A 13,502-nucleotide genomic window follows, 5' to 3' on the forward strand; every position below is an offset into this window, starting at 1 on the left:
ACTTTACTTAAATTTAAATTTTAAGTCTTAGTTGGTCATCTTATTGGACATGTGCAGTTCTGGAAGGAAAAGCTGTAGAAATCAGAATATTCCTCTAGGGCCGTCAGAGACAGGGCCAAACACTCTAATTTGTGTTCTCAGAGAGCCTCAGAGTTAGTTGCTCAGTGATGTCAGACTCTTTGCAGCCCCATTGACTGTAGACCACTAGGCTCCTCTCTCCATGGATTCTCCAGGCAAGAATCCTGGTGTGGGTTGCCATGGCCTTCTCCAGGGGATCGTCCCAATCCAGGGAGCGAACCTAAATCCCCTACATTTCAGGCAGATTCTTTACCATCTGAGCCACCAGGGAAGCCCAATTTGTGTTCTATACCTGAGCAAAAGTCCTAACAGTCTTAGGAATTAATGAACCAAGTGTAAGATTCCCTGAAGGAAGCGACATCCTCCATGTCTGCGTAGGATGCAGAGCCCTCCTGCAGCCCTCTGGCTTCCACTTGTCCTTTCCGAATAAGACGCGCCCTTCCTCCTCGCCTGCGAGAGCTGCTCACTGGTTGGCACTGTTGTTTGACAATTATTAGCTCTTCTCTAGGCCAGACTCCACCCAGTCCCTGAGGTCATCAATCAGTGTCTTTCTGTTTGGAAGCAGATGGACAATTCAGGAGCCAGTGATGGGCCCTTAGACATTTGGCTGGTTGCTGAGTGTTTAATTATGTCTCAGCAAACACAGGAGGGAGCCCTCGTGGATATGTTTAGCTTTTTAAGGGCTGGTCTTGTTAATGGCCCTGGTGATAAATTGGGTGAGTCTTATTGGAAGGAGACGATTAACAGGAAAACGGTGTCTGAAGTGTGTCTAAATGGGATCCAAGTTTGCCTTCGGAGGGCGGTGTTCTTTGCTTTGTTCTCAGAGGACACATCTGCTGTTTAAAATCTGAAGGTCTGGGCTCAAGTCCCAGGTGCTGTAACCCTGGAAGCCTGCTTGGCCCCCTGCCTCTTGGGGCCACCCTGTGAAGTGGGAAGGGCTCTTGCTTGCAGACACGCGTGTGGTTGGGAACAGAGGCGGCAATGCAGGCCACTGCGTCTGCCCCGGGAGGGTCCAGGAGCTGCAACAACGGCGCGAGGGTTACTGGGAGTTGACAGGTGCGGGAAGAGGCGTTCTCTGCACGCCCCCCTTACTGCCCAAAAGGAGGCTTTTCTAAAAGAATTCAACTTCCATAATTCCCCCTTTATGGGAAGCTTTGAGGGGGGAGGGGGGTACATCAGTAAGAACAGCTCCTGTTGCCCGAGATGAGAAACTGCACAGACTCTCCTAAAGCAGACCTTACTTCCCAGTAGCTTCTTTCATCTGCGTTTGTGGTGTTCATTTCTCCCTACTCATGTTCCTTGAAATCCTCACTCTTTCCTCACATTAAGATGGGGTATAAGTCCCACATTCTGTATAAACCACAGATGTGTCTGGGAGGTCTGACAGTCGTCTAACTAAAAATGAGCTTCAGGCGTACCCTCAAAGCTTCACCTTGAAATAGCCTCTTGCCCCATATAAACAGTTGCTGTTGTTCAGCCGCTAAGGCATGTCTGACTCTGCAAACCCATGGACTATAGCCCATCAGGCTTCCCTGTCCTTCACTGTCTCCTGGAGCTTACTCAAACTCATGTCTATCGAGTCAGTGATGCCATCCAACCGTCTCATCCTCTGTCGTCGCCTTCTCCTCCTGCCTTTAGTCTTTCCCAGCATCAGGGTGTTTTCCAGTAGGTCAGCTCTCTGCATCAGGTGGTCAAAGTATTGGAGTTTCAGCTTCAGCATCGGTCCTTCCAGTGAATATCCAGGACTGATTTCCTCTAGGATCGACTGGTTGGATCTCCTGGCAGTATAGAAAGTAGGCTTTTGGAAGAAAATCTTAAACAAACGAAAAAGCTGTAACTCGATGGCAGAACTTTCCCAAACTTTTGATCTCTGTCCTGTACCTGACGTGTCCTCCCAGCCTGAGAGGAGGGCTGCTCTCTGGGAATCTCCTCCCGCTGTAGCTCACAGAGGCCCCTGAATGGGTGGGCCTGCCTGGGGCCTCAACACAGGGTCTCGCTCTTTACAAACAGCTGGAACTCGCGGGCACCGTATGACTCCTGACTGCACAGGAGGCTGTTTTGAAGGGTATGAAGTGGTCAGAACGGGTGTGTGTGTGTGGCCCTGTGCTCACAGAGAGTGTGAAAGATGGGGCTCCCGGCCGTTCACTGTTGTCCTTGAAGAAGGAACGTGGTTGGAAGACGCTGCTCTGTTAATTAGGATTGCTGAGAATCAGGCTCCCCTGGTGTCCAGTGGTTGAGACTCTGCCTTGCAATGCAGAGGAGATGGGTTCAGTCCTTAAGCTGGGAAGACCCCACCCGCTGCAAAGCACCTTGCCCGAGGCTGCTGAAGCCCGCGGGCCCTGGAGCTCACGCTCCACGAGAACCCTCGCACCTGCAGCTAGAGGGGACCCGCGCTCGCCGCCGCTGGAGAAAGCCCGTGTGCAACAGCCAAGACCCAGTGCCACCAAAAGAGAAACAAAACCTTTTATTAAACTTTAAAAAAATTTACATAGAATCTACAGTGCCTCCCTGCTGCCTTTAAAAATACTAAATGTGTCCCTTCCGGGTGGATCCCATCAAAACCACAGACAGGCCCCAGGACCTCTCCCACCCTCCCATCCTGGGGCCGTCCTTTCCCCGAGGCTAACCCTAACCCCTGAGGCCTGCATCTGCTGTGAGAGGTGTCTCTTCTCTTTTCATGTGGGCCCTGGGAAACCTTCCTCGCCTTTAAACAATGGATCACTTAGAAAGGCCCTTCCTCAAGCTGCAGGTAAAATTCTCGGCTCTTGAGAAGTTGCCGTTCTTTGAAAAGTCCCCAACTTTCACAAGAGGTAGAAGCTTTTCCAGAGGTTGGTTTGTTTCGCGGTTACCTGGAACTAAGGGGGTGTTTAGGAGCGGCCCCCGCTGCCCTGGGGCTATTGGGCCACATCCCGGAGTCGCTGTTAGTTGGAGGCGCTGCGCCGGGCGCTGGGGAAGGCGCTGGGAGGCCGCTTCAGTCACCGGGCCGGCCAGAGCATCCTGAGCCTTCGCACTGGTAGCGTGAGCGTGTTGGGCACCCAGCTCCAGGCCACCAGGCTGGTCTGGAGGGTGGAGAGTCCACCCATGTCCTCACTTGTTCCCCCCACCGCCGCCTGTCCTGGACAGCGCTGTTCCCATGGAGAAGGAGTGGCCGGCAGGAGGACTCGCAGATAAGGCCTGTGTAATCTCAGGCCTGCAGACGGGGGCTGGCCTCGTGGCAGGTGTCCCCCAAGGTCATGAGCTGGAAAAGCTGAAGCTTGGCCCCAAAGGACTGGGGCTGGGGCTTGGGAAGCCGATGCGCCTGGCAAGGGACGGTCAGCGTCTCCCCAGGACCTGGTGCCAGGACCACACGTCAGGGAGAGGAGGGCAGGTGAAGGAACGCTGGCTTCGTTTTTATAAAACCGGGGCAGGACCCTGGTTAGCAGGAGGCTGACTTGGATTTTAGTTGTGGTGGGAATGAGGGCCACACAGCTGTCCTGGCACCTTGGGGTGGCTGGACATTCTGTCCCGTGAGCCTTCCGGCCCCTCTGCGGCCGTGCTGGCGGAGCAGGCCTGGGTCGGCGGTGAACGCTGCCCTCCACATCCTGGCCGCAACCCCTGAAGGCGCCGATGCCCGCTGGGAGCCGTGGGGTAGCTAGAGGGTAGGCTGCCAGCTCCTCTGTGGTCAGGGGTCCTTGCATCTATAGCACCCTCCTGCCCACATGGGAAGGGGCTCAGTAGACGCTGCAGGCCCTGGTGTACCAGATCTTGGGCTCCCATGGAAACGTGCGCCTCCTTCGTTTTGTGGTTTTATCTCAGCGTTTGCTGAGCATCTGCTCAGTCCCAGATGCAGTGCTGGACGTGAAGAGGGGCCGGACGGGAGTGGGCTGGTTGCTCACACAACCTCTGCAACCTGACTTTCCCCGTGAATGACTCCAGCTGGCTGGCAGCACGCGGCAGACCCAGCCCAGCTGCGTTCCCAGTGACCCAGACAGCAATTTATTTCCTAATTGAATTTAAAGGCCTTTGAACGGAGCGGGAAAGCTGCGATTTGCCACAGGCCCCCCTCACACTGGGCCAGCTTTCCACGTTTCTTACCTGCCTGGCATTCGACTCCGCCCACCCTACTGGGTGTTCTCTGAGCTTCCTTTCACCTGAAATAGGCTGACAGTTGAACTTCTTTGCAACTCCGGGTCTTTTATGCCTCTGCCTGCCTTGCCCTTGGGATACTGGGAGAACTCTTTTCTTCAATGGGAAAAAAAATCACATGCATGGGGACGCGGACAAGCAAGCATCCCGCCTCCGCGAGGCCCGCAGGCCGCCTGGTGCTGAAGCTGTGTGCAGCCTGGCCTGCGTTGCCTTCGGTGTGCCAGGGCTGCGGCTTTGCTGTTTGTTGTTTAGTCGCGGAGTCGTGTCCACCTCTCTGCAGCCCCAGGAACTGCAGCCCGGCACACGGATGGCCGGCGGCACACCCGGCTTCCCTGACCTTCCCCATCTCCGGGAGTGTGCGCAGACTCACGTCCATCGAGTCAGTGACGCCATCCAGCCATCTCATCCTCTGTTGCCCCCTTTTCCTCCTGCCTTCAAGCTTTCCCAGCATCAGGGCCTTTTCCAATGAGCCAGCTACTCGCATAGGTGGCCAAAGTATTGGAGCTTCAGCTTCAGCATCAGTCCTTCCAATGGGTATTCAGTGTTGATTTCCTTTCGGATGGACTGGTTGGATCTCCTTGCCATCCAAGGGACTCTCATGAGTCTTCTCTAGCACCGCGATTGGAAAGCATCCGTTCTTCGGCACTCAGCCTTCTTTATGATCCAACTCTCACATCTGTATGAGACTATTAGAGAAACCATAGCTTTAAATAACTATACAGACCTTTGTCGGCAAAGTGGTGTCTCTGCTTTTTAGTATGCTCTCCAGGTTTGTCATAGCTTTCCTTCCAAGAAGCAAGTGTCTTAATTTCGTGGCTGCAGTCACCATCTGCAGTGATTCTGGAGTCCAAGAAAAGAGAAGCAATTGTCTTTTAATTTCGTGGCTGCAATCACCATCTGCAGTGATTCTGGAGTCCAAGAAAAGAGAAGCAAGTGTCTTTTAATTTCGTGGCTGCAATCACCATCTGCAGTGATTCTGGAGTCCAAGAAAAGAGAAGCAAGTGTCTTAATTTCGTGGCTGCAATCACCATCTGCAGTGATTTTGGAGTCCAAGAAAAGAGAATCTGCCTCTGTTTTCACTTTTTCCCCAAGTATTTGCCATGAAGTGATGGGACTGGATGCCATGATCTTAGGGTTTTGAATCCTGAGTTTCAAGCCAGCTTTTCCACTCTCCTCTTTCATCCTTATCAAGAGTCTCCTTAGTCTCTCTTTCCTTTCTGCCATTAGAGAGGTATCATTTGCATATCTGACGTTGTTGATATTTGTCCCAGCAAAATGCTGCAAAGGGGACCGTACTTAATCTCAGGGTTAAGATGTGTAAACCTCTCCCTCCAGGGTTCAGAACGCTGGGTTTTCAAGTGTGGTCCCTGAGCCAGCAGCTCCTGCATCACCCAGGAACGTGTTAGAAACACAATATTGAATCTTAAATGTATTCAATAAGTTCAATAAAGACTTTAAACATGGTCTACATTTTAAAAAATTGTTTTAAAAATGTAGACAGAAGAGAAATGGGAAGGTAAGAAGAAGAGAAAATAAAAAAGGGAGAACTTGTTTAGAAAGACTACCTGCTAAGAACTCTTCCCTGTTTAGGGAAAGTATGCCAAAGAGCAGAGGACATTCACTGTTGCCAGCAACGATACTGTGACCTCAGGTTGAGATATCTTTACCGTAAACCCAACCCCCTAGTTTCCTGATTGTTTGTCAAGCTCGTAAAGGACCAAGGCCAGCAATGCTGATGAAGAGAAATAAAAGCTGGGCGATCCTCCCGGGGAGCTGTGTGCCGCTGATGTGGGGCAGGGTTGGACGTATTAAATTAGGACTCACTCTTTGGGCACATTCCTCTGAGGCTCCACATCTGATGCCTCTGGGGCCTCTGTTTGCTTGGATGTCTCGTCTCATTATGGAAACATGATCGGTCCGTAAGTGTGGCTTCGACCCACGGAATGGATGGTACAGAACAGCGTGAGCACTGAGGATGTCACTTTGGAACCGGCAGCTGGAGACCTGGCTGGTTCCTGAACTCAGTTCTGGACGTGAAAATAACCCACTCTGTTTCCGCGCCTTCACTCAGCTTGAAAACACTCAGCAGACCCGAAATGCCGGGACTTCAATGGACTCGAGCCTGTTCTGATGTTTCAAGTCACTTCTCTTGGGTTATTTTCCTCTTATTAAATAACTGGAGGTACAGTATTAATTGAAATGCTTAAGTGTGTACTACTGAACACCAGCCACTGGTTTTAAACAGAAGCATTCCCTGAGCAGAAACACTAGTGAGCACTTACATCCTTCTCCCTCCTTTTGAGTAATTATAATCTTCATTCAAAGAAGCATAAGGTGGTAGAAAGAACCCTTTATCTGGGAAGGACACTGGGCTCTGTGGCTCGTGCCTCGCAGCTGGCTTTGCGGCGGTGTCTCCCGCACCTGTGATCAGCGAGCGGCTCTGTGAGCCTCCTGAGATCCCGGGTGAGACCGGCTTCTGCGGGTTTACTGGTGCGTCTCAGCCCCTGTGACCCTGACGGGCTCCGTTGTGGGGCTCTAAGGCGCAGGGAGCACAGGCATCGGCGCTGGACCCGCCAGAAAGAGCTGTCCTCACATGACAGACGCCCGAGCCCTGGGCCGGCTCCGTCCCAAGGCTGTGGGCATCTTCAGGTGGGCCCGGCCCCAGGAGCTGAAATCCCGGTGGGTCCTGCTGAGAGGCCAGAGCCACCAGGGGCTCTGCTTGGAGGCCTCCCTGCAGCCCAGAGCAGGGGCGGACACACAGGGGCAGGGGGCAGCTGGCTTCAACTCCTACTTTGTTCCCTCTTTAGCATGTGATCTTGGACAAGCCGCTTCATCACCCTGGGCTTTAGGGTCCTCTGTGTAAAGTGAAAGTCACTCAGTCGTGTCTTATCTTTGCGACCCCATGGACTATACAGTCCGTGGAATTCTCCAGGCCAGAATACTGCAGTGGGTAGCCTTTCCCTTCTTCAGGGAATCTTCCCAACCCAAGGATCGAACCCGGGTCTCCTGTATTGCAGGCGGATTCTTTACCAGCTGAGCCAGCAGGGAAGCCCAAGAATACTGGAATGGGTAGCCTATCCCTTCTCCAGCGGATCTTCCCGACCCAGGGATAGAAAAATGAATATTAAAAACAGCACTTACCCTAGAGCATGCTGAGTCACGCATCTGACCCTGTGTGACCCCGTGAACTGTAGCCCGCCAGGCTCCCCCTTCCATGGGATTCTCCAGGCGAGAATACTGGAGAGGGCTGCCATTTCCTTCTCCAGGGCATCTCCTGACCCAGGGATCAAACCCACGTCTCTTACATCTTCTGCGTAGGCAGGAGGGTTCTTCACCACTAGCACCAGCTGGGAAGCCCACCTACGATAGATCCCAATATAAAGTAAAAAGCTTTTTAAAAAATAAGCTTCATTTGTAATATTACCCTAGGAATGTGTGTTATAAATAACTTAGTTCATGTTGTCTGTCATTGACTATTTGATGAGAGTCCAAATAGCGAACACTTAATTGAATTTAAGGAAGAAATCGTGTACTGACTATAACAATTTTGTGGCTGGATAAAAGTGATTCACTTAATTACTATCTTTTAAACAACAGTCTCTGTAAGATACTGTGCTGGACACCATAGAATTGACAAACCAGGTGTTCTTCTGAAAAACAGGACGAAGTCAGTACCTCCATCAGAGAGTGGAGCAGACCGAATGAGTTTAATACGTGAAAAATGCCCACCTACACGTTCAGCCCCAGGGATGGGGAGCCTGCCTCAGCCCAGCGCTGCGGATCCGGCGGCCCGGTGGGTGAGCGGTGTGGTTCTTCCGCATTTGAGCATTAAATGTCTGCGACAGCGCGTCTGGCACACACTGGAACGTGATTTGTAGGAAATATTGATGTTTCTATATTTTTTATTCTCTTTTCCCCTAAATGGAGGCAGTTTAAACCATTCCACTGGGTTGGCAGGTCCTAAATTGAGAGGAAAAGGAAGTTTTCCGGGGGCAGGGAAGATAATCGCAGGCTTCTGCGCTCACGCCCTCGAGTGCTATTTGAGTCCCCATGACTGGCAATTTCGGACGCTCCTGCTATAATAAGGAACTCCACAGTGACATGTGGCAGGCCTGTCTTCCGCGGCTCTGGGGGCCCCGTGTCCTCAGCCGGGATGGTAATTAGAGAGTGGAGTGTCCCCTTCCGGGCCAGCACGGTGAGCGGCAGGAAGCAAAGGAGAGGAGAGGGGCCCGCAGGTGTCCGGGGGCAGTGGCCAGGGAGCGACCCCCTTGGTGGGGCTCGGGGAGGAGCCCAGCTCCAGGGAGGCAGCAGGACCCCAACGCTGGGGGCCAGGCGGGGGGCTGGAGCTGCTCCCCGGGCCGCCGTCCTTCTCCGCTGGGTGGTTTCTCTCCAGCAGCTCCTGAGCTGCTGGGCTGGTAAGAGGCGGCTGGAGGACGGGGCGCAGGGTGGAGGACCCACATCCGCACGCGTGGCCTCTGAGCGGCTGCACCAGGCCTGGTGGCCCTTGTCCGGCTCGCTCCTCCGTAGGGACGGCCGAGCGCTCCGCAGTGCCCTGTGCTTTGACCGACTTCTCATTCCATGCCTGGCCAGGGCCTGCGGTCTGCAGGGACAACAGCCTGGTTCCACAGCTAGACGTCGTCACTGTGCGGCTGACAGATGTCACCGACTTCGTGGGCCAGGAGCGGGTAGCACGGAGAGGCCGGGCGACTTGGCGCCGCCGTGGGCTGTATGGGGCCCCGCCTCCCCTGCCGGGCCCACCGCCTCCTCCTCCCGCGCAGGCGCACTCCTGCCTTACTGCAGACCCCCGCCCGGAAAAACCCCGAAGATTCATTCCAGGGAAGCCGGGAACACTGCGTGATCTCAGGAAAACGTTGACCCCCTGCCTTCCTGCAGCAAGGGCACGGGAAGTCTATTTACAATATATTTAAGAGAGAATGAGGGTCAGGAGCTCCCGTATGCAGCCCTGGGCCCGGCCTCTCTCGGGAGAACCGTCCACCTGAAGTCCCCACCCCCCACTGGCTGCGGGGACTCGGGGACTCACGCTCTGCAGAACGCCTTCCCCTCCTCACCTCAGAAAAGCTGATTTCTCATCGTCCAAAAGGAACATGTGATTAATGGCAAACCCGAAGTGCCTGCGGTTCTTTGATAATTGCTTAAAAAAAAAAAAATAATCTTTACAGCCACGCTTCAGAGCAGAGTTACTTTCACGCGGTTTGGAAGGCAGTCCTGGTGAGTCAAGGCGGAAGGTCGTTGTCTGCAGCTGTCATCCGCGTGCCCTTACATCAGGTCGCTGTGGTTTTCCACTGCCCCAGCAGGAAGGCTAAAATACCGTGGATCTGCCAGGATGCTCTACGTTTTGCTACCTGGGGGAAAGTAAAACCTCTGCTAGCATTCATAGCAAAACAGCAACCCTGGAGAGGTCCGGAAGTGATGTTACTTATTCAGCTCTCGTCGATGTGTGTCTGGGAAGCAAAAACATTTCTCTCGCTGGGGGTGATGCTTAGCGGTTTGGGGGAAACAAGTGAGCCAGCGCCTCTCCGCGAGGCATCTGGGGATCTAGTTAAAGTGCAGAGGTGCTCCTGCGGGTCTGGGCGGAGCCCGCGGCTCTGTGTCTCTAACGAGCTCCCAGGTGGCGCTGCTGCTTCCGCCTCGGGTAGCCAGGAGTTAGAGACTCCCTCGGGCCACTCAGGGAGAGCGGGAGAGACCCTCTAGAAGGTGCACCCTGGCAGTGTAAACCTAATAGACGCGCGGGCCACAGCGAGGGGAGAGGGCGGAGTCAGATTGTGGAATCACGCAGGTAGAGGGGCGAAGCGCCTTTGTCATCCACAAACCTCGACCCAGGTTCGGGTTGTTACCTGTGACCCTGGGTGTGTCAGCACCTAACGTGGGATCAGACGTCCCCAAGGGATCCGGGCGAACCTCGGCAGCTGCAGACATTTGCTTACTGCCCCGTGAAATTAAAGAGCCAGGCAGGGAAGAGGAAAGCTGCCAGCCGTGTGCAGGGCCCCAGGTCGTGAAGCCGTGGTTACCTCTCTGGCTTTGTCTGTAGGTTACCCGGGTGCCCGGGTGCTCGATTTTCTCATCCGGTCCTAGCCAGTGCTGAGCCTCAGAGCATCACACTTGCCCTGGCTGATGCTGAGTTCTGGTTTCCATAGCAACACATCCTCTGCTCCTGCTTAGTACATGAAAACTAGAACTTGCCACTGGCAATCTTTTCTAAAAGACCCTGATCTCTTTCTTATTTTTAAGCGCAGAAATGTGGCTGGGGTGAATACCCAGGCCACGCTAGGAAGTAATCCTTTACTGAACCTGAACGGGCACTGGAAGTTACAGCATCATAGTATAAGGCCAGGGGAGGGCTGTTCGGTCCCGTTTCTTCATTAAATGGCAGAGGTTCTTTATCAGCAAGGCCAGGTTTCTCTCACCCATGGACAGCTGTGAGGGTGACCTGTTTGTCTGCAGCAGGGCGGAGATACAGGCTCTGATGACTCTGGTTTCTTCTGTGTGTGAGCTGGTGGAGGTGTTGGCTGGCATATCGCGTGATCCTTGTTAGCACCGATTCCATCCTTGTGACCAAATGTGATTCTCCTGTTCTCCCCTCATCTGCTTCCCTTCTTGCTACCTTTTTAACCCTGACCTCTGCTCTGACCTCTGGACAACCGGCAGGGGCTCTGTAGCCACTGACCTACCATCTGGGGACAGAAGTGTGAGAAGGAGTATCTCCTGAGGGTCTTTCTTCTGCTTTTTTAAAACTTCATTTTAACGACACTTTTTTCTGGAAAAATAAAATAAAAGCAAACTTTAGGGAATCCTGCAAATTGTTGAAGAAGAATAGCAAACAGACTACATGCTCTATAGGGGGAACGTGTATAAAACCCAGCTGCATGTTCTAGTATTGGGGACCTTTACTACAGGAGTTCATGCAGTGGGTGGACACCGGCTGTCACTTGGATGCTACAGTCCAAGGTTTGGGGACCATCTTCTTTACTCAAGGTCAGATTAAGAGCATAGATTCTTGCAAACAGGAGGGACTGTGATGACCTTGACGTTTATTGAAGGCAGACACTGTTTTTGGAGCTCCGAAATTTACTGAAGGCAGGCACTGTGTTTTTGGAGCTTCAAAGGTGAATCAGACCTGCCCCTGCTGGCGGAGCCGTCATCTGAGACAGCTGTGTGGGAAGCCCAGGGTGGGGGGCGGGGGGCCGGGGGGCAGTGGATTTCCAAGGGCGGTGGGGGGCGGGGGGCTTCAGTGAGTTCTCCCCTTAGGAGATGCAGTCTGCTTCATGGTTTGCTTCCTGCCTGGTTCAGAAGAAAGGCTGGGCGCGGCTGATCTGACTTGGGCTCACGTGTGAGCAGGTTGCCTGGAACTCAGGGTCTGGGGGCAACTGGGACACACAGTGGGGCGGTGAAGGCGGGGTCTGGGGGACTTCCTGCGGAGGTGGGGAGGGTGCCGGGCAGAGGCAGAAGAAGGGCAGCAGAGGGCCTGGGGGCTGCGAGTGATATCACGCTCAGTCTTCGTCCGAAGCAGCGTCTCCTATCGTGGGGCCACCGCTCTCTATCCCTGTATTCTTCTGCTGAGACCTGCCCTGCGACCCTTCACGCTGGGGACCCAAGCTCATCCAGCTGTTAAGAAACGAGCGTCTTGGCCGGAAGGGGGGCAGGCGGGCCAGGCGCTCATGGCTCTCTCGTCCTTCTGTGTTCCAGGAATAGAGCTGTGCCCCCCGGGGAAGCGATTCATGATCACGATGGTGGCGAGCTTCGTGACCACAGCAGGGCAGTTCCTCATGCCCGGGCTGGCCGCCCTGTGCCGGGACTGGCAGGTGCTGCAGGCGCTCATCATCTGCCCCTTCCTGCTCACGCTGCTGTACTGGTCGTGAGTACCCGCCCCGCCTGCCCCGGGTGCACTGGTCGTGAGTCCCCGCCCCACCCGCCCCGGGTGTACTGGTCGTGAGTACCCACCACGCCCGCCCCAGCCCAGATGGCCCCCAGGTTCAGTTCAGTTCAGTCGCTCAGTCATGTCCGACTCTTTGCGACCCCATGAATCGCAGCACGCCAGGCCTCCCTGTCCATCACCAACTCCCGGAGTTCACTCAGACTCACATCCATCGAGTCTGTGATGCCATCCAGCCATCTCATCCTCTGTAGTCCCCTTCTCCTCCTGCCCCCAATCCCTCCCAGCATCAAAGTCTTTTCCAGAGTCTTTTCCAGGTTCAGCCTGTGGCTTCTAACGAGGGAGTTTCTCTCTCTTTTTTAAAAAACTTTCTCTTCTAAATGTTTCATCTTGGAAAACATTCTAACATACACGAGAGTAGACCGAGGAGCAGGACGAGCCCCGGGCGCCCCCTCAGGCCCCATCATCTGGCCGGGCTCCCCCGATGCTGGGTGTTCTGACATGGCTTTCCCGAACGGGCTTCCGAAGGGCAGGGTCCCACGTTGGGAGGAGGAAACCTGTTTGACGATGTTCAGGAGAGGTTTCAGAGAAGGCAATGGCACCCTACTCCATTACTCTTGCCGGGCAAATCCCATGGACGGAAGACCCTGGTAGACTGCAGTCCATGGGGTCACTAAGAGTCGGACATGACTGAGCGACTTCACTTTTACTTTTCACTTTCATGCGTTGGAGAAGGAAATGGCAACCCACTCCAGTGTTCTTGTCTGGAGAATCCCAGGGAGCCTGGTGGGCTGCCGTCTGTGGGGTCACACAGAGTCGGACACGACTGAAGCGACTTAGCAGCAGCAGCAGCAGCTGCAGGAGAGGTTTGGCAGAGCCCCTCCCTGTCTCCTCTGGGTGAGGGTTGGGCAGACTCCGGCCCGCTGTCCATGTCTGTAAATAAAGTTTTATTGGAACACGGCCGTGTTCACATGTTCCCATCTCTGTCATCCATGACCACTCTCACGCCACGCTGTCAGAGTTGAGCAGGTTCAACCAAGACGATGTGGCAAAGTCAGGAACATTCATCTCTGGTCTCGTGCAGGCGTTTGGCCAGCCCTTGTCCTGGACGAGGCCACTAAGGCTTTTAGAATCAAGTGTAACTTTTAGTGTCTGGCTTTGCTGACTTTAGGGGAAAAAAGCAACTGAACACACTGGCCTGGGAGTATGACCTGGTCAGCTAGAGGCTTTCACACCCCTCAGGGGATTAATGTTTAGCCAAAGTTGAAAAACCCGCCCTTCGATAGAGGTTTTTACGCAGAAAGTGAGCGTTGTACTCGTTCTGGAAAAGCCTCTTTTCTCTCTTTCCTTCCCTCCCATCCCACTTATGTGCCAAATTCCAGCCCCGACACCAGAGAGATTTTTACCA

The 13,502-nt window shown here is 53.9% G+C and overlaps 1 protein-coding gene across 5 annotated transcripts in view; it reads left to right on the forward strand.

Moving 5' to 3' along the window:
• SLC22A23 (solute carrier family 22 member 23) overlaps positions 1–13,502 on the forward strand; it is a 128,172-nt gene that overhangs the window by 84,297 nt on the left and 30,373 nt on the right. For all 5 annotated transcript variants that reach the window (XR_009597686.1, XR_006057262.2, XR_006057263.2 and 2 more), the window contains one exon: positions 11,908–12,076. Coding sequence is in view for 2 of the 5 variants with exons in the window: in XM_060403539.1 (XP_060259522.1) it covers positions 11,908–12,076 (169 nt within the window). In the remaining 3 variants the exon portion in view is untranslated. The remainder of the gene's footprint in view (positions 1–11,907; positions 12,077–13,502) is intronic.

Source organism: Ovis aries, chromosome 20 (assembly GCF_016772045.2).
Source record: "Ovis aries strain OAR_USU_Benz2616 breed Rambouillet chromosome 20, ARS-UI_Ramb_v3.0, whole genome shotgun sequence".
NCBI lineage: Eukaryota > Metazoa > Chordata > Mammalia > Artiodactyla > Bovidae > Ovis > Ovis aries.